Source organism: Bufo bufo, chromosome 1 (genome assembly GCF_905171765.1).
Source record: "Bufo bufo chromosome 1, aBufBuf1.1, whole genome shotgun sequence".
Lineage (NCBI taxonomy): Eukaryota > Metazoa > Chordata > Amphibia > Anura > Bufonidae > Bufo > Bufo bufo.
This window is the reverse complement of record NC_053389.1, coordinates 254818534-254843068: the sequence shown is the minus strand read 5'-3', so window position 1 is coordinate 254843068 and position 24535 is coordinate 254818534. Positions and strand designations below refer to the sequence as shown.

Genomic DNA, 24535 nt, shown 5'->3' with positions numbered 1-24535 from the left:
GATCGCACCATCATCCGTGGATGAGCACTGTCATACCTAAGGATGGTGTTGCACTATATATAGTGCAGGCGCCATTTTGTGCTGCAAGAAAACAGCTCTCAGAATTTTTGTAACTTACTCTTAAGTCAGTTCTATGTTTGACCAACTATAGCAGTCAAATTTTTCCATTGAGAATTTTGTATGGCCCGCGGCCGGTGTATCCAAATGGTCCTCGGCAGCAAAAAGTTTCCCCACCCCTGCTGTAGGGTCCATGGGCAGTGCCCCCTACCTGCGACAACCAGCTGGCTCTAGCGTTGATGCTGGCATTGTCAGGTCGTTATGTACCCAGCCAGTGGATGTAAAAATCTTTCTGACAGCCCCCTGGGCATCGCCCCACACAGTGGCGTACTGCCAATATAGGCAGACCACGCAGCTGCTATGGGGCCTGTGGCCCCGGAGGGAATGGAAGGCCCCGCCCACTTGTCCTCTGTTCCGTTTCAGGCCATGCTTGCTTCCCCTATGCTTAGTCAGGGTGCCCCCCCCCCCCCCTCTACTGCCAGGTTCAGCACACATAAAGCCCCGTCCCTCTCCCGAGAAGCCCCGCCCCTCACATCTCTCTCCCCAGGAGCAGCTCCAGACTACATTGTGGTTACAGGACCTGTGGTGATGTCACAGTCATGTGGTCAGCCATGTGTGTTGGAGGAGTTAGGGGAACACAGGCTCCTTGTAGGACTGTGCTGGTGGAGAATCCAGAGAAATGCAGAATGGAAGGTGTGTATAAAGCAGGGCTATGTCAGTTTAACCAGTCTATCGTACAGTTTTCTGTGTGTAATGTGCACACAGTAGTTCTATCTGTGTAATGGACATGTAGCAGAGCTGTGTGTGTGCAATGTTTATATAGTAAACTGTCTGTGTAATGGGCATGTGGTAGAGCTGTGTATGTAATTTGTGTATGGCGGCGTCATGTGGGCGCAGTGTATGGCAGCGTCAGGTGGGCGCTGAGTATGACAGGGTCAGGTGGGCGCTGTGCACGGCAGCGTCAGGTGGGCGCAGTGTGCTGCAGCGTCAAGTGGGCGATGTGTACTGCAGCGTCAGGTGGGCTCAGTGTATGGCAGCGTCAGGTGGGCGCAGTGTATGGCGGCGTCAGGTAGACGCTGTGTATGACGGTGTCAGGTGGGCGCAGTGTATGGCAGCGTCAGGTGGGTGCAGTGTATGGCGGCTTCAGGTGGGCGCAATGTATGGCAGCGTCAGGTGGGTGCAGTGTATGGTGGCGCCAGGTTGGCGCAGTGTATTGCGATGTCAAATGGGCGCAGTGTATTGCGGCGTCAGGTGGGCGCAGTGTATGGTGGCGTCAGGTGGGCGCTGTGTATGGCGGCGTCAGGTGGGCGCAGTGTATGGCAGCGTCAGCTGGGCGCAGTGGATGGTGGCGTCAGGTGGGCGCTGTGTATGGCGGCAGTGGTCTTATGTTTAGTGTATGATGTCGGATAAATGTAAAATTGTCTACATTTATTTCTGCATGGGAGACTAGCAATGGTTTCCTGTATAAATATCAGCCTCATAACGTTATGTGAGCCTGTCCATTATATATGTGAATTACCGCAAAATTCCTACTCCTCCTCGGCTAAAAATAGTCAAAATTGTTAAGAGGAGTATTTTTACTCTTCTGGAAAAAATGTAGTGCGACCTCTGGGCAGCACACTCCACTGGTGTCCCCAGGGCCGGTTCTAGGTGAAATGGGGCCCTGGGGCGAAAAACAATAAGGGGGCCCCCCGCAAATAAATGGGGTGGAATTGGAAAAGAAAAACACAAATCCTCCACCGTTTTACGGGTTTTGCTCCTATGGCGTTCCCTTTGCGGAAAAACTGACCTGTGCCCTTTATTCTCTGGGTCAGTAGGAATACAACGGGGTGGCAGGGGAGGAGCCAGGGCAGGTGGTGGGATGGGCCAGGGGTGGGTAGGGGGCGGAGTTAGGGGGCCCAATTCAGATTTTTGCTATGGGGCCCAATGACTTCTATGTATGCCCCTGGGCCCACAGGTAAGTTTCCCAGTAGTCTATGGCCAGTCTGCCCCTGCTCCCACCTGCTATGGGCAGGAGGTTCTGCCCTGGGCAATTGCCCAGGTTGACCTTTTACCTCAAGACAAACACCATCACATAACATATTCAAACAGTAACCTTAAACACCGTTCACACAGCGCAGTAATCAGATACACACTACACATAACATTTTTTATATATCCCCCTAGGGCACAAATACATCGCAGCCCTTGTCACATAGTCCTGTGGTATGTGACGCCTCAGGCTAGAGAAACAGTGGCCAGACTAGCTGTCAATCACGGACAGAGGGCGGGTTTACGCTGGCTACTGAGTGGGCGTGGCTTTAAGACTGATTGACACCTTCGCTCCTATTATGGGCGTGTCATAGAGCGAAATTCCTGCTGTAGGAATACAGCCTTCACGCCGTGATTGGCAGCATCTAGCCTTATCTCCATGTTATGGGCGTGGTTTTTCCCGGTGTGACAGACAAGTTGCTCTCCTTCGCTCCTAGCAGTGGGCGGTATTTTGTGGCAGCACCACCTAGCGGGCAGAGATTGGATCGAGATCCCGGGGACGCCCACACTCACTCATTCAGGTGCCTGGGGTTGTAGACGCCGTTTGCTCAGTGCCAGAGGACATGGACTGTGGACGGGGCCGGTGCTGAGAGCGGCAGGCCCGGGATATATACACTTCTCACAAGCCAGGATGAGCGGGGGCAGCTCAGCTTCGGGCTCGGCCGCCCCTCCTTGTCGCTTCGCCCATTACTTCGTGATCTGCGGGACGGATGCGGACAGCGGGCTGGAGCCTGACGAGCTGGCCGGTAAGACTGGCGCAGGGATATGCGGAGGTCACGATGCATGGCGGAGGGATGCTGCGGCTGGAATGAGTTCTGTGCTGAGGCTGGGAATTAGCGGAGGGCAGTGGTGACAGGCTGGAGCAGGGAATATTGGTGGAAGTACCGGGCATGAGAGAGGGCATCATTGGTGAGCCGGGCTGGGGCATCATTGGTGAGCCTGGCTGGGGCATCATTGGTGAGCCTGCCTGGGGCATCATTGGTGAGCCTGCCTGGGGCATCATTGGTGAGCCTGCCTGGGGCATCATTGGTGAGCCTGGCTGGGGCATCATTGGTGAGCCTGGCTGGGGCATCATTGGTGAGCCGGGCTGGGGCATCATTGGTGAGCCGGGCTGGGGCATCATTGGTGAGCCGGGCTGGGGCATCATTGGTGAGCCGGGCTGGGGCATCATTGGTGAGCCGGGCTGGGGCATCATTGGTGAGCCGGGCTGGGGCATCATTGGTGAGCCGGGCTGGGGCAGGGGTACAATTTGGGTGCATCTAGCTTTTCTGCTGCCTGAGGTGAAAACTGAAATGACGTGCCTCCTCCTCCTCCTCCCCCCCCCCCCCAGCCAAATTCTCAACCTAACCCCTTCCCTCCAGCCCTACTGTTAAAGACATACTTGGAAAACATTACATATAGTGCTACAAAACATACAGGGTAATACAGCCATACAGTTGAATACGCAGAGATAAACGCTTCCACAATGAAAACACTCATTGCCCAAGGACTTTCCGCTGCCCCCATGTGTCCCTATCTGGTTCTGCCAGAGGCAATCGCCTCGCCTCATTGGCGGTGCACTCTTGGGCGCCTGGATGGAGTAGGGGTATCATTGGTGAGCCAGGCCGGAGCTATGATGCAGTTGGGGGCGCCAGGATTGAACCTAGGATGCAGTTGGGGTGCCAGCATGGAGCAAGGATGCAGTTGGGGTGCCAGCATGGAGCAAGGATGCAGTTGGGGTGCCAGCATGGAGCAAGGATGCAGTTGGGGTGCCAGCATGGAGCAAGGATGCAGTTGGGGTGCCAGCATGGAGCAGGGATGCAGTTGGGGTGCCAGCATGGAGCAAGGATGCAGTTGGGGTGTTAGGCTGGAGCAAGGATGCAGTTGGGGTGCCAGCATGGAGCTAGGATACAGTTGGGGTGCCAGCATGGAGCTAGGATACAGTTGGGGTGCCAGCATGGAGCTAGGATACAGTTGGGGTGCCAGCATGGAGCTAGGATACAGTTGGGGTGCCAGCATGGAGCTAGGATACAGTTGGGGTGCCAGCATGGAGCAAGGATGCAGTTGGGGTGCCAGCATGGAGCTAGGATACAGTTGGGGTGCCAGCATGGAGCTAGGATACAGTTGGGGTGCCAGCATGGAGCTAGGATACAGTTGGGGTGCCAGCATGGAGCTAGGATACAGTTGGGGTGCCAGCATGGAGCTAGGATACAGTTGGGGTGCCAGCATGGAGCTAGGATACAGTTGGGGTGCCAGCATGGAGCTAGGATACAGTTGGGGTGCCAGGATGGAGCTAGGATACAGTTGGGGTGCCAGGATGGAGCTAGGATACAGTTGGGGTGCCAGCATGGAGCAAGGATGCAGTTGGGGTGTTAGGCTGGAGCAAGGATGCAGTTGGGGTGCCAGCATGGAGCTAGGATACAGTTGGGGTGCCAGGATGGAGCTAGGATACAGTTGGGGTGCCAGCATGGAGCAAGGATGCAGTTGGGGTGTTAGGCTGGAGCAAGGATGCAGTTGGGGTGCCAGCATGGAGCTAGGATACAGTTGGGGTGCCAGGATGGAGCTAGGATACAGTTGGGGTGCCAGGATGGAGCTAGGATACAGTTGGGGTGCCAGGATGGAGCTAGGATACAGTTGGGGTGCCAGCATGGAGCTAGGATACAGTTGGGGTGTTAGGATGGAGCAGACAGCATCAGACCGCCCACCAGAGCATCCAACAATTGAGCAGGGGTGGCAGGCCGGAGAACGGATTTGTCTGAGGTGACACTAGCTGTGGCAGGAGATGTCAATTTGATGGTTACCAGTCTGAAACCTATTGTGCCATGTAACGTCAATCTCTCCCTGATATTTATATAGGTACCATGATTATGTGAAATATTATAGTGGTACCTGGCATTATGCCAAGTGACAGGGGACTTGGGGTGCCATTCCGGTAAGATTTGTATGTTGGCAGTGCCCTGTGCTGTACCTCAATTAATAATTTATGGTGGATTTAGCACTGCATAGCACCGAACACCCAGTTACATTTTTGCCAGCGTGGCACAGTTGCCATAGCAACCAACCAGTTGGGTCACTGCTTTCATTTTTCCAGTGACCACAGTCGCCGGCTGCGCCTCGGCCTATCAGTCCTGTCTGTTGCGCATTTGCGCCGCTGAAGTGAAAAAATTTAGCTGCCTTAAGAAGCCCTGGGATTGTTTTCTTTTGCCATACTGAGTGACATCCAATATGGCGGCTCCCGTGGTTGTCACCCAGCTTTCCTAGAGTCTTGTGGAAGTGAACCAGCCGCTTGTGAGGTGTGCTGATATTTCTATCCCTGTCACCCGGGCGCTGCTAGTCTCGGGTCTAATCCACCACTACAAGATGTTCCAAAAGGATGGTTTGTCATTGTCACAACTCCTGATGCTATCACTTTGTTGGTTTTACATGGGACTGCAGGTTGACCTGCTGCCTTTTCTTGTGATGTACCCAGTCCATTTGTGTGTGTATAGATGCAGCAGAGCTCAGTTTGTGATTTAACTCAGTAGAGCCACATAGTTTCACAATGAAAATATACTTACCTGCAGTCCTATGTCATCTGAGTTGGTGCCGTTTTTTTCCCCCTGCAGTCCTATGCAAAAATGCATTATTATTTCTCCATGTGTTGTGCAAAATGAGCAGTTCAGCTCTGCTATGTCTATAGCATTTCTTCAGGTAGGTATACCTTCCTTGCTGTGCCGCCGCCGTCATGTACGTGTTAATTATTCCACAGGGGCAGTCTAATTGGCTGTGATGTGTTAAAAGTGCAGGTGATTGGCACTGAATTTAGAAGCCCCCAGGCCGTCCAGGGTTCTCGTACTGCTCCACGTCATCTACATCACAAATGACTTCTTCTGGGCGTCATCCAGTAGTGAAGCTATTGGACCATCACTAACAGAGAGCATTTCATTGATTAATTAGGTGGTGCGCCCCCCTCTCTGAAATCCCTCTGACCTAGACGATACCCCCCCCCCCCCTGCCGAATTAAAGGCTGGACCCTGTTATTGATCTGATTAGGGGTTGATGGGATCTGCTGAGGGCGACGTCTTCTCAGTCAGACATCTCATTTTCGCAGGTTATTTGGGGTAATGTCTCTGTTTGCACAAGTGAAGATGTTTGCTCTTCCTTATCATGTGGTCAAGTGGTTGTTGCTGGCACACAGGGCAGAGGTCAGATCCCTGGTGCCGGTGGTATCCATTAGGACTACTCACATCCAGCTTTCCCATAGCCCTAAATGACATATTCACATAGTCTGCCATATTCCTTTTAGCATTTTTGCTATTTATGCATCCGGGAGAGCTGGGTGATATCCCCAAAAGGTATGTACGATGTCAGACGGGCATGGGTATGTGGATTTTCCGTGCCCATTGTCCTTTCTTGTAGCGATTTGTTACTTGTCCATATGGATGAATAGTAGTAGTGGAGGGTGACCCCATTTGAGACACCCCGACCACAGAACCAATGGTGGAGGGGGGCTCTTACTCTAGGGCACCACTCACATCTGAGAATTACAAGGGTGCTCTGATTTCTGAAGGTACCTCCTAATGCTTTTTTATTTTTTTTATTGATATATTGGGGTGCTCCAACAACAAGCACCCACAAAGCTAAACATCTCTTAGGATGACCTGCTGTCGACATTGAAAATCAGGCATAAAGTCACCAGTAAGGGCTCATTCACACGTCTGTGGTTATGAGATGGTCAGTGGGTCATCCGTGAAGGATCCATGTTTGGTCCATGTGTCCGTTGTTTGCCCTCCTTGTGTCATCCATGTTCGACGGACACTGCTAGGCTGAGAATTAGCTTCCAGAGAGTCTCCTACCAATGGTCCGTGAAAACCACTGACCAAACATGGATGGCATCTGTGTTGTGTCTGTGGTTTTCACAGACCAGTAGACTATAATGTGTGTGAGGGATCTGTAATCGCGGTCAAAATGGGGCATTCTTCTGTGGTGTCCTGATGGAATCTGATGTGTGACCCCGTACATTAAAGTCAATGGATACGTGAGCGGTTTGTGGAGACCACGGACAGCACACCTCTGTGACTCAGGCCGAACCCTGAAAACTATCATAGAACTTCTGACCATGTTGCTGGTGGTACCTGTCCTAATAAAAAGGGGTTGTCAAAAAGAAATTTTGCTTTATAAGGAAGGACATTATTTTTGGAGGTGGTGGGAGCATTAGTATACTTTTATACAGATTTAGGTTCCATTCACACGTCCGCATCCGTTCCGCAATTTTGCAGAACGGGTGCAGACCCATTCATTTTCAATGGGGCCGGAATGTGCTGTCCGCATTTGCGGATCCGCACTTTCGCATCCGTTCTTCCGTTTCCGCAAAAAAATAGAATATGTCCTATTCTTTTCCGCAATTGCGGACAAGATTAGGCATTTTCTATTATAGTGCCGGCGATATGCGGTCCGCAAATTGCAAAATGCACATTGCTAGTGCCCGTGTTTTGCGGATCCGCAAAACACTTACGGACGTGTGAATGGACTCTGACTAATGTGTCTAAACCTGAAACATGATGCAGTTGGCCCAATTTGGGGTTTACACATTATATATTTTTTTTTTATTCCCCCCCCCCCCCTGATTTGCTCAAAAAGGGGAAGTTTGGTGGCAAAAGAGACGAGACCTAAGATGCACTATTTTGAACCAAAATTGCACAAAGTAAGGCTAGTTACACACTAGCGTTTACCGATCTGGCCGAGAAGCCTGTCAAATTCAGCATTGCTGGACGCTGTGGGAGTGTCGTCTGGCCACATTAGCTGAAATGGCGCTGATCTGGCTGCAATCCGTCAAAACATGGCGAGAAACGGATGGACAAATGCCGCCACACGAGACTTTTTTTTTTTTTTTTGTCAAGCCGATTCCCGGCACTCTATGCTGTGAACAGCCAGGCTGTGTCAGTGTGAAACAGGCCTACGCCGACCGATAACTAGTGTAGAGCTAGACAAGGTGTCTACTCCTGCCTGAGCCCCTGTGATAAATCTGGTACAGGTCTAGACACCATGGACAGGATTAGTAAATCGGGGCCATTGTTGGTAGTCAGCCTATTAGAAGAAAGATTGGAGCAGCTCATGGGAGACTATGGGGGATGGTACTTATATCTATGGCCGGCTATAATCTGCCCGTGTATTAGTATTCCGCTCCTCCATCAAAAGCTTGTCTCCAGGATATCTGCTAGCCCCCATCTTCGCTCGGAGGCCATCCTTCTACTGCCACTTAATGTGTCATTTGCATCATTTGCTCCAGAAAGTAAAATGAATTAGGTGATAAATGATTAATGATGTGTTCTGTTCCAGCAGAGTGATGAGAGGAGCGATCAGACTCTCCGATGACTTGGTGACTTGGCGTTTGCTGCCATATTGGCCGTCATTTGCATAATTCTGTTCAGAAATGGGAAAAGAGATGAGGTTCGCCCAAGGAAAGATCTGGTGGCTCCTGATGTTCTCAGATGGGCCATCACTTTGCTGCTGGAGACTAGATAGGCAGGAGGACACCACAGATTTAGGATTTACGGCTGTGTTTGTGATCATTGCTGAAATATGAAGCTTGAACCACGAAACAACTGTTGCTCCTAATGTTTTCACATGGGTCATCACTTTATCACTAGAGGATGCTGATAGGGGCTCATGCACACAACCATATGTTCAGTCCACGTCCAATCTGCATTTCTATGGGGCGGCATTTGCACACTGATGTCACCCATGTGCTGATCTCATCCATGCAGTCGTATGTCTGTCCCACAAAAGAGAGAACATGTCCTATTCTTGTCTGCAAATGGCATTTTTACAATAAGGCAGGACAAGAGAGTGCGGGACGCACGCAGCTGGTATCTGTGTTTTGTAGATCCTCTGTTTGCGGACTGTGCATGAGGCCTTAGACTGAAAGATGGCTCTGCTGTGCTGCTGGAGACTAGATAGGCAGGAGGACACCACTGGGTAGGGGCTGAATCAGCAACCCTGTCAAAACAGAGGTGGGTGCAATCCTTCCCTACTATGTGCATATGAGGCCTAAGGCTACATGCACACGACCGTATGTGTTTTGCGGATCCGCAAAAAAAACGGATGACGTTCCGTATGGCATCTGTTTTTTCTTTTTTGCGGATCCATTGTAATAATGCCTATCGTTGTCCGCAAACTAGAAAAAAATAGGACATGCACAATTTTTTTTGCGGAGCGGTGTGCTGTCCGTTTTTTTGCGGACCCATTGAAATGAATGGGTCCGCATCCTATCCGCAAAATAAACGGATCGGACACGGAAACAAGATACGGTCATGTGCATGAGGCCTTAGACTGAAAGATGGCTCTGCTGTGCTGCCGGAGACTAGATAGGCAGGAGGACACCACTGGGGGAAAGTGTCCAGGCCCCAGTAAAGAGTTGCTACTGTGTAGACACTGTACTTTTAATGGTACAGAGATTGCAATTAGAGGATAAATACAAGCCCTATTTCTCAGAAGATTTTCGGATTTGTAATGTAACATTTCTCTACCCTCCTCCCCGCTCTGCGGTGTAGCGGTATGTTGAGGTGAGAAGGTAGTTAACACTCTGCGGGGCACTATTACAGTGCAGTGATGATACTGGTTTAGAAGCTGTGTTCATGTTGGCACTTGCAGGGGTGCAAGTCGTTTAACCCCTTAGCCTAGGTTCAGGTTTGCGATGGAGGTTTTGACAGGAGCCTCTGTCGCAGATTCTGGCAAATAAAAAAAAAAAAGGCAATGCCACTACACAAGGCGGTATTTTGTCTGGCAGAGTGCCGGTACTGATGCCTGAAACCCGGTGGGATTTGTGGGTACTGGCGGTGTCCTGCATATTCTATTCCTGTGCCAGAACAGAATACTGGAATTTAAATCCTGAACTTTGGCGTTGCGGTTGGCATATCAGGCTAAGGGTAGGGCTACATGGTAATTTTGGCCCAGTGACAGGTGTCGTCCCCCAAGTATTGAAGTGTAGCAGGGCAGCCATGGAAATGAATAGGGATTGCAGCGCAACTTGCCTCAACCGTGACTCCAACATAAAAAAATAAAATCCAGCAGAGTTGGGTTTTTCGCGGCAAACATTTAAATCCCACAACCAACCCCATTCATTTGCTACACTGTGATACTTGAGCGCTACAATGATTGCCATGTAGCCCTACCATAAGTTGGAGAGATGAAGGGGCCTCCCTCTTTTGTCGCGCAGGGTACTGAAGGGTTGCCATTTTGATTACAAAGGTCTTTATTTTTATAACGAAAAATAAAACTATACATATTTGGTATTACTGCATCTGTAAAGATCTGTACAATATTGTGAGATTTATACCATATGGCAACCATGAGTATTTTCAGAAGTCCTATGGCAATGAATAGGTCGTGCACTGCGCAAGCGCAGCCACAGCTCCATTCACTTCTGTGGGGCTTACAGAAATAGCCAAGCCAACAGTAGTCTATTTTCCGCATTCCCATAGAAATGAATGGAGTGTTGCTGCGCATGCTTGGTACGTCCTCCTGCACTTTCTGAGATCCGTTCTAAGTGCGGGTCCTAGAGGTACCTATCAGACATTAGGGGCATATCCTAGTGATATGCCCTTAATGTCCAAGATAGGACAACCCCCTTCAAGCATTTTAGGGTACTTTTCACACTTGCGGCAGAGTATTCCAGCAGGCAGATCCGGCAATCCAGACGCAAACTAATGGCATTTGTCAGGCGGATCCGTCTGACAAATGCATTGAAATACCAGATCCGCCTCTCCGGTGTCATCCGGAAAAATGAATCGGGTATTTATTAATTTTTTTTGCATTTTTAAAGGTCTGAGCATGCGCAGACCAGAAACCAGGATCCGTTTTGCCGGATCCGGCACTAATACACTTCAATGTAAATAATGCCGGCATTCCGGCAAGTGATCAGTATTTTTGGGCAGAGAGAAAACTGCAGCATGCTGCGGTATTTTCTCCGTCTAAAAACCGTAAGATGGACTGAACTGATGCATCCTGAACGGAATGCTCTCCATTCAGAATGCATTAGGATAAAACTGATCAATCAATGAAAAAGAAACAGGCAAACATTTTTTTTTAAATGTTTCTATGGATATTGAGTTTAAAATAGACCTTTTTGAGATGGAATATCCCTTTAAGTTAAGCCTGTGTGACTGACAGGCGGAGGATCGGTCTGACATTCGGCATGTGTACAGCATATTACCTTGGCTGCAGCGTCACCTTTACTTTTTATTTTTTTATTTTTTCTCTCGTGACTGTTTACAATATGAAGACAAGGTCAAACGTCAAGAAGTCACAAACTGAACTGTGTACTCATTGTGTACCCACAAGCACCTTTTGTATCTTCCAATCGATTGACCGAGCCTCAATTATTAGTAAGCTATGGTCAGAGATGAACCATCAGTCAGCACAGCTTGTCAACTAGCTTTTTTAGGCTCCTAAATGATGTATCTGTTGAGCGTCGTATCCACTTGTTGTGATGGCTATGGAGCGTGTACTGTAGGGCAGGAGCGCCAGGTGTGGAGGAAGCACGGTTACTGTTCTGTTCGGTGAGGCTTGACCCCTGTTTCATGCTGAGAATAGAGTCCTATCTGGCAGTCAGCCATGTGTGTGTTCTCAGTTTATATATAATTTTATATAGTTATATGATCTATACCAAGAGGTCCAGATGCAGCACTGACCTTTTAGCACTGTCCGTCATGAGCCTGCATCATTGGGGGGAAGAGGTATTTTTCCATTCCTGCGTGGTAATGAAGATATGCCATTTAGGGTCTCTGGAACGCTGGAGGAAGGGGGGCGGGGTTCAGTGGTTCTTTTTGGAGAAAGGAGACATCTCAGTTTTGCTGAAACATGGCACCAGTTGGAGAATTGTGAAAGGCTTTTCCCACCCCGATATTGACCTTCTGTGGAGTTAGTTGAGGTTTTCCTGAAGGAAAAGGGAGCCAGCTTTTTCATGGCCATTGCAATTCCCATGTAGAATTGGTGGAGAAGATCATGTGAAGCTGAATAAAGGCCAACAACTCAACATCTGCTCTGTAACCTGGAGCAGCTCGTTAGGACTCCTGCCAAGAAATCCTCATTATCTTCCTGGCTAATTGCCTGATAGAAGGTAGCTAGGATTGGTCCTCTTTATGTGTGAAAGATTGACCAATCTTTTTGATGCAAATCATTCAGTGGGGGATTTGTCACTGCACAGGCCTTCAATGTCTGATAGGTGTGGAGGCCTAGCAATGGTATCCTCCCTATTTAGGAGTTCCCATTTTGTGGCCTTGTTAGTGAGAGAAAAACCCTTAGTGGCAATTCAGCCTTGTTGCTAGGGATGGTTTGTGTGACAACGTCATGGCAATGGATCCATATCCACTGTACTGTCAGATGTGGCACAGCTCATCAGGTCGAAGATGGATAGGAGAAGGGACAAAGCAGCTTGGCAGTAGACACACCACATCATTCTCCATTTCAGGTTGTGGGATTGATTGGATTCATCTAAAGATGGATTTGGTTGGATAAGCCCTTAATAGGGTTTTTGTGCATGTTTAATATTGATCTATCCTCAGGATAGGTCATCAATATTATTTGATTGGTGTGGTCCAACTCCCATCACACCTGCCGATCAGCAGTTTCAAGAGGCTGTGGCACTCCATGAGAACCGTGGCCAGTGATGTCACGTTCGTTGGTCACATGGCCTAGTGAATAGGTCTGAGGTGCAACACAAAGCACGGCCACTATCAAATGGACAGCACTGCAGGAGTAATCTCCTTCTATTTTTTCTTACTAGCTGCATCTCTTGTTTCAAGAATTTTAATACATTTTCAAAATAACAGTATTTTCTAAAGGCACGTTTGAAATTATTACTCTGCTTAAAGGGGTTGTCCAGCTTTGGCAGCCTCTCTGTGCGTCCCCACCACCACCATGCCAGACCTGTGGAGGGAAACCTTCCTAAATGCTAAGGAAACCTACTTTAGTCTACTACAGCAGTCTCAGCACACCTGTCCCCCCCCCCCCCCCCCCCCCGCACTTATTAACCTCTGGAGCGTATGGGGGTCATGTGTGCGTAGCCGTGAACCGAGGAGTAGCCCAGCAGTGGAAGCAGGTAGGTACAAGTATGCTTCCCTCCACAGGTCTGGTGAGGGGCAGCCACAAGGACTGCTGAAGCTGGACAGTTAGGTGTCCCTTTTGAAATGATCTTCTACCCCTTCTGCCCCACAGATTTCTGGAACTGAGGGTATCCCCTTCTGGTTCACTTGGTGTGAAGTTTCATTCCAAATACAACCATTTCAAGGTTGTATCCAGATTTTGTGATCCTATATCCTAGATAGTGTGTCTACCATTGGCTTGTTTTCTTGTCTCCTGCTGTTGTGTTCCTATGGACGGAATATTCGTGTGACTGGAGCTACTTTCACACCAGTGTTTTTTGCTGGATCTGTCATGGATCAGCAAAACCGCTTCCGCAACTGATTATACAACAGTCAGCATCTGTCATCGGATCCGGTTGTATTATCTTTAAAATGGTCATGAAAGTCAATGGGGGACGGATCCGGTTTCTATTGTGTCAGAGAATACGGATCCGTCCCCATTGACTTTGATTGTGTGTCAGGACTCATCTGTCTTGCTCCGCACCACATCGCAGCATGCAGCGTTATTCTGTCTGCGATGGGGACGCAACCAAACTGACCGGAATGCATTCTGCTGCACTCCATTTCGTTCAGTTCAGTTTTGTCCCCATTGACAGAGTGGAGACAAAACTGAATCGTTTTCCCCCACTATTGAAATAGCGGAAAGGGAAAGCGCAAGTGTGAAAGTAGCCTTAGTGGTCACATGGTGCCTTTTTTAAGGCTTCCTTTAATGTGTTTGGTTTTTCTGTGCTGTTTTCTTTTTCTTTTTTTCTTTTATTTATTTTTCCCTTGACTTCTTTGAAAAAGGAATGTAATAAAGAATTTACTGACCACAATCGTGTTCCTCTTTGTAGTGAACGGAATATAAATTCCTGGAGTGCCTCGACCACCTCCCCCCTGGCTGACCATTGTCTGTCTTCCAAGGTCCCTAGTTACTTACTGATTTATGAGGTGCTGACTTCATGCACAATGCAGGTCTGATTTATATATGAATGGGAAGCACTGGGTGGGGTTGGGTGGTTGCCTCTGGTCGGTAAATGGCAGTTGTATCCTTCGCGGTCTGGCCACCAGTGGTCTCTGTTCATTGCCCTCCTCTTGAGTAGAACACTCCTGGTGGTTGTTCATCATTTCTGTAGTTTGAAGTAATATCCCATTAACCTGGCATCAGAAGGATCTAATACATACTGGATTACAAAATTTTATGGTCAGTTGCAAGATTTTTTATTTTTGTAAGGCCTCATGCACACAACCGTTGTGTGCATCCGCGGCCATTGTTCCGTTTTCAGTTTTTTGACTTTCAATGGGTCCATGGAAAAATCGGAAAATGCACCGTTTTGCATCCGTGATCCGTGTTTCCTGTCCGTCCAAAAAAATATGACCTGTCCTATTTGAACGGACAACGGTTCACGGACCCATTCAAGTCAATGGGTCCGTGAAAAAACACGGATGCACACAAGATTGCTATCCGCGTCAGTCATCCTTGTCCGTAGGCTACTTTCACACAGACGGATCCGCTGATCCGTCTGCATGAAAGCTTTTTAGATCTAATTTTTCACTTCGTGAAAACTCAGATCCGACAGTATATTCTAACACAGAGGCGTTCCCATGGTGATGGGGACGCTTCAGGTTAGAATATACTAAAAGAACTGTGTACATGACTGCCCCCTGACTCCCCCCCCCCCCCCCTGTATTTAACACATTGGTGGCCAGTGCGGCCGCCCCCCCCCCCCCCATCATTGGTGGCAGCGGAGAGTTCCGATTGGAGTCCCAGTTTAATCGCTGGGGCTCCGATCGGTAACCATGGCAACCAGGACGCTACTGCAGTCCTGGTTGCCATGGTTACTTAGCAATTTTAGAAGCATTATACTTAACTTCGCTGTCTGTGACCGGCCGGGCGCTCCTCCTACTGGTAAGTGAAAGGTCTGTGCGGCGCATTGCCTATAGCACAGACCTGTCACTTACCAGTAGGAGGAGCGCCCAGCCGGACACAGACATCGCAGGTAAGTATAATGCTTAAAAAAAATTGCTAAGTAACCATGGCAACCAGGACTGCAGTAGCGATTAAACTGGGACTCCGATCTGAACTCTCCGCTGCCACCAATGATGGGGGAAGGTGATTTTAATTAGGGGGGGGGGATTTTAATTAGGGAGGGGGGGGAGAGGGGAGGCCACACTGGCCACTAATGATGGGGGGGGGGGATTTTAATTAGGGAGGGGGGGAGAGGGGAGGCCGCACTGGCCGCCAATGAGTTAAATACAGGGGAGGGGGGTCTGCCCCCTCCTGCCTGGCAGCACCTGATCTCTTACAGGGGGCTATGATACGCACAATTAACCCCTCAGGTGTGGCACCTGAGGGGTTAATTGTGTGGATCACAGCCCCCTGTAAGAGATCGGGTGCTGCCAGGCAGCAGGGGGCAGTCATGTACACAGTTCGTAGTATATTCTAACTTGAAGCGTCCCCATCACTATGGGAACGCCTCTGTGTTAGAATATACTGTCGGATCTGAGTTTTCACGAAGTGAAAACTCAGCTCTGAAAAAGCTTTTATGCAGACGGATCTGCGGATCCGTCTGTGTGAAAGTAGCCTACGACCACGGACGCGGATGCCAATCTTGTGTGCATCCGTGTTTTTTCACGGACCCATTGACTTGAATGGGTCCGTGAACCGTTGTCCGTCAAAAAAATAGGACAGGTCATATTTTTTTAACGGACAGGAAACGCGGATCACGGCCACGGATGAACAACTGTGCCTTTTCCGAGTTTTCAACGGACTCATTGAAAGTCAATGGGTCCGCAGAAAATCACGGAAAACGGAACAACGGCCACGGATGCACACAACGGTTGTGTGCATGAGGCCTAAGGCCGATTTACAATTTACCATGACCCTCAGATGTGACCACAGCTTACCATGTACCGTATAGGGCCTCTTGATGGCTTGACCATGTCTCTGGTATTCAGTGAGGAACACTACCACTTTCTGTTGCTTTTGTATGCAGCTCCTGGTTTAGTTCAGACTTTTTTTTATGGTAATGATATACTTGTCCCATTTAAATGGTAGCTGCTCAATTACACAGTAGTTATTGAGTGCCGTTATGTCTTGTCCACGTTGACATCTATTTTCATCCCGTAATTGTATGGAGTTTCCTTCCTCCAGCTAAAACGGGATCCTTCCAAATAGTTTTTTGCTCACATGTCAATTTGTCTTCGGCCCACATACAGTGGATATAAAGTCTACACACCCCTGTTAAAATGTCAGGTTTCTGTGCTGTAAAAAAGAGACAAAGATAAATCATTTCAGAACTTTTTCCACCTTTAATGTGACCTATAAACTGTACCACTGTGGTGGCTTCGCTATGGAGCAGGCCTCTAAACTGACATTGTGAGGGACCCAAACACAGGCAGCCACAGAACAGTGGGTGATTAGAAAGGTAGGTATCTTCGCTTGCTGGGTGTAGACAGAGATTCTTCCCCCACCGTGTGTGATGTGTCGGCGTAGCAGAGTTTTTGCAGGGCTTTTTGTCCTCACAAGCGTCACTGGTAAAGAAGAAACGGATAATGGATGTGTGTGGGTCAGCGCATCACAATGAGACAGCTGACACTGACGGGCAGAGCGACCTCCACTCCTGCATCTCGCACAATGGCAGCGCCGGCCTTACAAGTCACCATCTGTTTCTAGAAGCAGATGTGTAGAGTCAGCCCACAAAAAGCCTCGACGCTTGTTAGACAGAACTGTTTTTACCAGCTGGCTAATACATTTTATTTTGTACATTTCTTTTTTTTTTTTGTCGAAGAAATCACAATTTCGGGTAAATCTTTTATTTAGAAGAACCCATATAAAATAATCCTGAACATTTTGAAGATGTTAGCCCATGGGGAATGCATTGAGCTTTCTATAGAGAGATCTTTTTCTGAGAAAGCTAGGTATCGGTGGCTTTCTTTGACTCCTGGATGGCAGATCTTCTGGGGTAGATATAGACCTAAGCAAGTTTGCCATTCCGGAATCTGGGGATGCCGGGTGATCTTGGCAGTTGTGGAGGTATTATTCTGCCAGACTTCACCGTTGTGATGAGCTCTCACTCTTAACACTGTACTGTAGAAGTAGGATTGCCATTCAGGAGCCTGAGAAAGTGAGTTCAGTGAAATTCGCAAGTTCAGTCAGTTTTGTCTGCGATTGCATTCAGTTCAGTTTTTTCCGCGCGGGGGCAAGGCGTTTTGATGCATTTTTCACGTGGGTAATAAAAAACGCAAGGTTTACAAACAGCATCTCCTAGCAACCATCAGTGAGAAACGCATTACACCCGCACTTGAGCGTTGTTTTTCACGCATCACTTCTGCGTTGCGTGAAAATCGCAGCATGTTCTATATTCAGCGTTTTTCACGCAAACCCTATTCACTTCTATGGGGCCAGGGCTGCCTGAAAAACGCAGAATATAGAACATGCTGCGATTTTTTTTTTTTTCACGCAACGCAGAAGTGATGCGTGAAAATCACCGCTCATGTGCACAGCCCCATTGGACTAAATGGGTCCGGATTCAGTGCGGGTGCAATGCGTTCACCTCACACATTCCACCCGTGCGGAAAACTCGCCCGTGTGAAAGGGGCCTTAGACTGTGCAGGCACACGCCCCCATCTGGACCTCCATTGCAAACTGCTAGCAATTAATTTATAATTTCTAGCAGGAATAGTAAAGGATTATCATAGAGTGATAAGAATAGACGCTCCAGAATAGTTATTACAAGGGGGATGCAAGTAGTCAGGAATATGCTCCCGGGCCCATATGACCATATAGACTTAGAAACCTGCTGCGGTATTTTTCTGTCAGAAAGCAAGTATTCATGCCGCGGACCCCTTTATAGTGGATCTGACAGGCACGGCATATGCCGGAACAGAATAATGGAGTTATTATCGCAAATGTGAACATAGGCCCTAAGGCTAATGGCTTTAATATGGACTTGGACTTTGCTATTCCAATCCATTTCTGAGGGAACACTCCGTCCTGCTCCCGCTTTCCCCGTGCTCTGTCCGCATTGCAGCACTGTGTTTGTCTTTTGCAATGCCCTCTGCAGAGGCTCTCATGCTGGCTCGCCAGTGGGATGCATATTGCTTTCCGTATAATGAGAAGCGACAGATGACTGCGAGGACACAGACGTTACGCTGTATATGATCAGCAACAAGTCGAGACTGACAGCAGCAACCAGCAAGTGTTGTCTGAGGTCGTGCCCAAGAGGGGAAACTCGCAGGTGCCAGGGTGAAATGTAATATACAGGAAACTGAAAGCTCCTTGTTGTTTAGTGCCAGGGGCATTCTCGCCAGTCTTGAAGGTGGCACAGCTTGCAGCCAGTAAAGGGGCAGCCGCATTCTAAGAAGAGCTGCTGACGCTCGGAGGGATCTTACAAACTTGAAGTGGCCGAATAGACGGCAAAGAAATTGGTAGATTTTTGACATGGGCCAGTAATTGGGTATGAGGTGAGCGTTAGCTCACTCCATCATTGCCCCATGCAGCCAATTATCCGACAGACGAGCAAACACTTGCACCTTTTATACAGCATTAAAAATGCTTGTCTGACAGCAGCGCATCTCCCCATGAAAACGAGATGAAAATGACAATTGTAGGAGAAGGAATGATCGCATTACAGATTGATTGTCCCCGTACTAACAATAATTTCGGAGTCTAATTTAGGGTAACGAGCGGTGATTTGACATGCTGTTATCGATCATCAGCGCTAGTTACTGGGCAGAATATGTGCCTGTGTAAATGGGCCCTATATCTAGGTCATGGGATAAGGGTGGTCATGACGGCATCCCCAGCACAAGGCTGATTAAGGGTACTTTCACACTTGCGTTAATCTTTTCCGATATTGAGTTCCGTCCTAGGGGCTCAATACCGGAAAAAAAACGGATCAATTTTATCCTAATGGAGAGCAATCCGTTCAGGATGTCTTCAGTTCAGTCACTGTACGTTTTTTGGACGGAGCAAATACCCCAGCATGCTGCGGTATTTTCTCCGTCCAGAATTCCAGAATACTTGCCAGACTTGCATTATTATCCATTGAAATGCATTAATGCCGGATCTGGCCCCAAGTGTTATGGAAAAACTGACCCGATTTTGCGGTCTGCGCAGACCTTTAAAAATGTGAAAAAGATAAATTCTGGATCCGTTTTTCCAGATGACAACCGGAGAGATTGATCCGGTATTGCAATGCATTTGTGAGACTGATCCGCATCCGTTTGCATACAGATTGCCGGATGGGGCAGGCAGTTCCGGCGATGGAACTGCCTGCCGGAATCCAACAACGCAAGTGTGAAAGTACCGGCAGCCCTCCTGACATGAGCATCGGAGTAGTTCATGCTCCAATGCTCTCCTTTGCCCTGTGCTAAATCACGCAGGGCAAAGGCATTTTTTTGGAGATCCGGTGACGTACTGGGGCTCTCCATGGTGCTGCCAGAAAGCCTGGAGATGTCACCGGCACTGATGGGCGGGATTTAGCGCTGGCCTGGCCAGTAAAACGGCTAGGGCACGCTGAAGCCCGCCCATCAGAGCCGGTGACGTCACCAACACACTGCCGGGCGGAAGTTTCCGCCCGGCAGTGTGTTTTTGAAAACAAGAGACCTTGCCCTGCGCGATTTAGCGCAGGGCAAGGGAGTGCATCGGAGCATGAGATGCTCCGATGCTAGCCTCAGGGGGGCTGCCTGGGTGAAAATAAGGGTATGTCCGGGTTCGGCTCTGAACCCGGACAACCGATTGTCCATAGAAACAAAAATGTGCAAATCAAATAATCTGACGTTCTTAGATCAGTTTTACAGTTTTTTCCCCATTAGGTCTTGATTGTATGTGTAGTTTAGAATGTATATGTATTATTAGCCATTCAAATTATTTTTTTATTTTAGTTTTTTCTTTATCAGTATAAAGGGTGATAGACACATTTCATTACTAATCCTTTTTTCTGCCTCCTGCTGGCGTCTCAGAATTTGATATTCCCCCATCTGCACTTTATTACAGAAGCCGGGTCTGATCGTTATTGGCATTAATAATTCACATAGGGCGGCCCGCTTTCCCTATATTGGTTGGAGCTCATATATGAGATATGTAATCTGGAGGTCCCTGCAGTACTTGTAGAGGGATAGCTGTGGCCTCCCCTACCCTGTACTACTGAGGGGGCAGTTTATTTTTCCTGTATCAGATGACTGAGTGAAAAAGCTCTGTGTGGTCACTAAACAAGTAGGGAATGCTGGGATATTTCTGCTCTGAAGCATGTGAAATTGTGAATGCATTTCTTGGGTATAATACTGGCTGTAACTCAGGATCAGTACAAAATATGTAATGTATGTACACAATGACTCCACCAGCAGAATAGTGAGTACAGCTCTGATGTATAATACAGGATGTAAGTCAGGATCAGTACAGGATAAGTAATGTATGTACTCAGTGACTCCTACAGCAGAATAGTGAGTACAGCTCTGATGTATAATACAGGATGTAACTCAGGATCAGTACAGGATAAGTAATGTATGTATACAGTGACTTCACCAGCAGAATAGTGAGTGCAGCTCTGATGTATAATACAGGATGTAACTCAGGAACAGTATAGGATAAGTAATGTATGTATGCAGTGACTTCACCAGCAGAATAGTGAGTACAGCTCTGGAGTATAATACTGGATGGAACTTAGGATCAGTAGAAAAAGGGAAAATTTGTCCAGCACTGAGATGAAAATAAAATCTTCAATCTTTATTTGGCTTCATGGAAAAATATATCTCCACATGGAAAGTAGTAACGCCCCCAACGCGTTTCGATCTCAACGCTTTGCATTTTTCTGGAGATAAATTGAGCACCATTTTACAGTGTATCAAATGTATCTTAACTCTTTTGTGTAATCGGCTCTAATCCTCCAAGAATGTCCTACTGAGTGAGAGAAGGGATCTCCGCAGGTGAGACCTGAGACTGATACAGATCACAGCGACACCACCAATTCTCTGTCTGAAATAGATGAAAATCAAGCTTGCAGTTTTTCTTTAGCATCTTTTCTTAGAACTCTGTGTTGTCATTTCTCTATAAAGCCTGTATTACACAGCCCGATATGGCAGACGATTTTCGGGAGGGAAAAGTTACCTCCCGGCAATCGCCTGCTCGCTAGTGGAGGAGACTACTGCTATTACATGCAGCGATCTCCTCCACAGTATGGGAAGGCGTGATTGCTATGCCGTAGCTCGTCCCTATGCTGTATAGTGGTTTTGCGGACCCATTGACTTGAATGGAGCCACGGAACGTGGTTTGCGGGCAATAATAGGACATGTTGTATCTTTCAACGGAAATACGCATACAAAGTACATTAATTTTTTTGGGGCGGAACTATTGAAATGAATAGTTCCGTATATGGACCGTATACGGAACATAAAAAACGGCCCGTAAACGGAAAAAAAATAAAACGTCCGTGTGAAAGAGGCCTAAGAATTGTCTCGTCTGCAGAGGCCATCTTGCCGTTTAGTATAATCCATGTTCCCAGTGGTGGCACGCATCTTTGCTCATGGAATAAGGTGCTTCTATATATAGGGGGTCATTTACAAAAACCAGGTTTGTCCCCTGTGCTGCCGGAGGATTCACCCAAGGTGTGCGCTTCGTCTTAAATTAGGGGCACCTTTAGCAGTCTGTGCGCTAGAAGTAAAAACTACTCTGGCCTCTGAATGGATTAGTTTTTCGCCAACATTTTCACCTGTTGCTAAGGTCGTTGTTTCGGGCCCAGCTCTACCAATCCCAAGTGGCGAAGACAGCATAAAAGCACATGCCACAAAATGCTGTCACACAGGTGTTTAAAAGACCCCAAAACTGCAGAAAAATGTCGTAAATGACCCCCATAATGTTTGCTCGTGCATGTCAGCGATGGTGGTGTGCCCCTGCACTTTTTCATATTGATTGGAGGTGCTTGTACTTTATTTCCTGAAGGAAAACAGAGGAACTGCATAATGTTGTGTTCTAAGAAAAGATGCCCAGAAACGTTATTTTATGAGAAATAAGGACTCATTCACATGACTATGTATTTTGCGGTCTGCAAAAAAAACGGATCCGCCAAAAATACAGATGACATCTGGATGCATTCTGTATTTTGTGGAACAGAACAGCTGGCCCCTAATAGAACAGTCCTATCCTTGTCCGTAATGCGGACAATAATAGGACATGTTTTATTTTTTTATTTCTTTTCTCTCCTTCTCCTTCTCTTCAAAATTTACGCTGCGGTACGAGTCATACGGCCGGACAGACCTCATTGAGTTATAAGGCTAACTGCACACATTTAGGATTTGTGTGGAGAATCCGCACTGAAATCCGCAGGTGTTCGCAGGGAAATCCGTGCAGACAATCCGCATCAATTGGCGTGGATTTTCTACATGCGGATTTTACTCTCTCCATTCAAGTCAATGGGGAAAATCCAGTTAGGAAAAATGTAAATAAATTGACGTGCTGCAGATTTTAAAATCCTGACAGAACAAAAAATCTTTATTGTGTACATGAGAATTTCAACTTCTCATAGAATACAATGTACATGACCTACGGTGCGGATTGTCCGCACGCTATCCTGATCGTGTGCATTTAGCCTAACACGGCAGAATTTATTTATTCCATCAAATATATCAGGACTTTAGGGATGAGTGCTGTATGGTGTGCCCAGGAAAGCTGGGTGTCCACCTTTTGTGCACTGGCGCCCACATCTCCACATTCTGACTGAAGATGGCCTCATTTTATTTCTTGGCAGCGATAAATTAGTTTTCCCGATAAGCAGGCATCCTCCCGGTGAGTAAATTAGCCATGGGAATTGCGTTCTCTTTGTCGCCATCCCACACCGAGGTAATTTAGCCTAATCTCAGGAAACAAGGATGTGGCTGTAATAAATGAGAAATCTGAGCCCCTCTGCCTGTTCTCGTCATTTGCCCCCGTGGACACATTGATCTGGTTCATCCTCCCGCTTGGCAGGGAACCTAAGCTGAAATTGTCAGGAGTGATCAGCCATAAGCCGTCATAAAGATGCAGCAGAATCCTGCCCTGCGGCGCTGGGATCTGAGCGGCGCTGGGCACTGACTTCCATACATAGGATGCCTCTCTTCTGTATGTCGCCCTAGCTTAGGCTTTCCTTATAATATTGACATAAGTTTTGGCACCCCCAGCTGCCAGAGCAAAGAGCTGCTGCAGACTTGGACTCCTTAGCATGGAACTACCGGTACATACATCTGTCTGGCCTACTAGATTGGGATCTCATGGGCATACAATTGGCCAATCGCCAATCAGTGCTGATATTATCTAGCTTTGTAGGGACACACCTTGTTGGCAAGTTTTTGAATTTATTCTGACATGTCCAGGAGGAATAACAGAGGAACTGCACAAGGCAGATTTCTAATAAAATATTTTCCTGTACTGTTGTTTTTATGGAGATCACAAGTCTTTACTAAAACAGACCTGTCAGGAGAGGGGACACCTCTTCTTCCGGGGCACGATAGGCTCCATCCCCAAAGATGTTCTCCAGGAAATGAACACTGGTCACCCATCCTTAGGCCTGTCCTTGGTACCACATCTTGTCCCATTCAAGTGAATGGGGTAATCGTCCAGCATTGCTCCTATGTGTACGGGCAGCTTTTTCTTCCTGGAGGACCTCTTTTAAGGGGTCATTTACGAACGGCGCTACGCCAGTTTTTGGTGTTTAAAAAAAGTCGCAAGTGCCTTTTTCCCAACTTCTTTAAACGCTCCTGTGACAATATTTTTTTAGTGCCGCGTTCAACACTTGGGACAGTCAAGGGCGTTGCGACAAATTTACCAATCAACGCTTGGGCTGCCATGCGGGGGGCCTACTTTATGACGGGGTACACGCTCCATCGTAAGTTATGTGCACCCTCTGCCAGCGCAAAGGGCCTTTGAGAATGACCCCTATTAAGTATCAGTCGAAATGTGAATATTCAATCGGCAGATCCCCAAAACAGAATATTTTAGCAGAAGAATAAACTTGTTAGTTTTTTTTGAAGACTTGACCTACTTTGTAGCGCGAAAAATGTTAATTATTCAATTTCAGACGTAGCAGCCCCGAGCCGCTCAGTTCGCGTCTGGATCTGCAGGGAGCAATTTAGTACGCTATCGGAAAATGACAAAAGAACAGCCGGAAAACTTAATGTGATTTGAGCCGAGACTGACAAAGTATAAACCACTCGTGGTGCTTGGTCAATGATCACACAACCAAGGTGTGCACCCTTTATTCAGGGTCACATTAATAGTGGGTGGCATCTCCCCATCCCGTGATACAGCCTGACACTCTGGCATGGTAACCATCAAACAGATGCTGGATATCCTCCTGTGGTTTGTCATTCCAAGCTCTTTCAACTTGGACCTG

General features: G+C 47.8%; 1 protein-coding gene across 3 annotated transcripts in view; it reads left to right on the top strand.

Moving 5' to 3' along the window:
* Positions 1-2622: 2622 nt before the first annotated feature.
* DENND5B (DENN domain containing 5B) overlaps positions 2623-24535 on the top strand; it is a 94921-nt gene continuing 73008 nt past the window's right edge. For all 3 annotated transcript variants that reach the window (XM_040438914.1, XM_040438906.1, XM_040438898.1), the window contains exon 1: positions 2623-2834. In XM_040438914.1, coding sequence (XP_040294848.1) covers positions 2720-2834 — 115 coding nt within the window. In that variant the 5' untranslated portion in view covers positions 2623-2719. The remainder of the gene's footprint in view (positions 2835-24535) is intronic.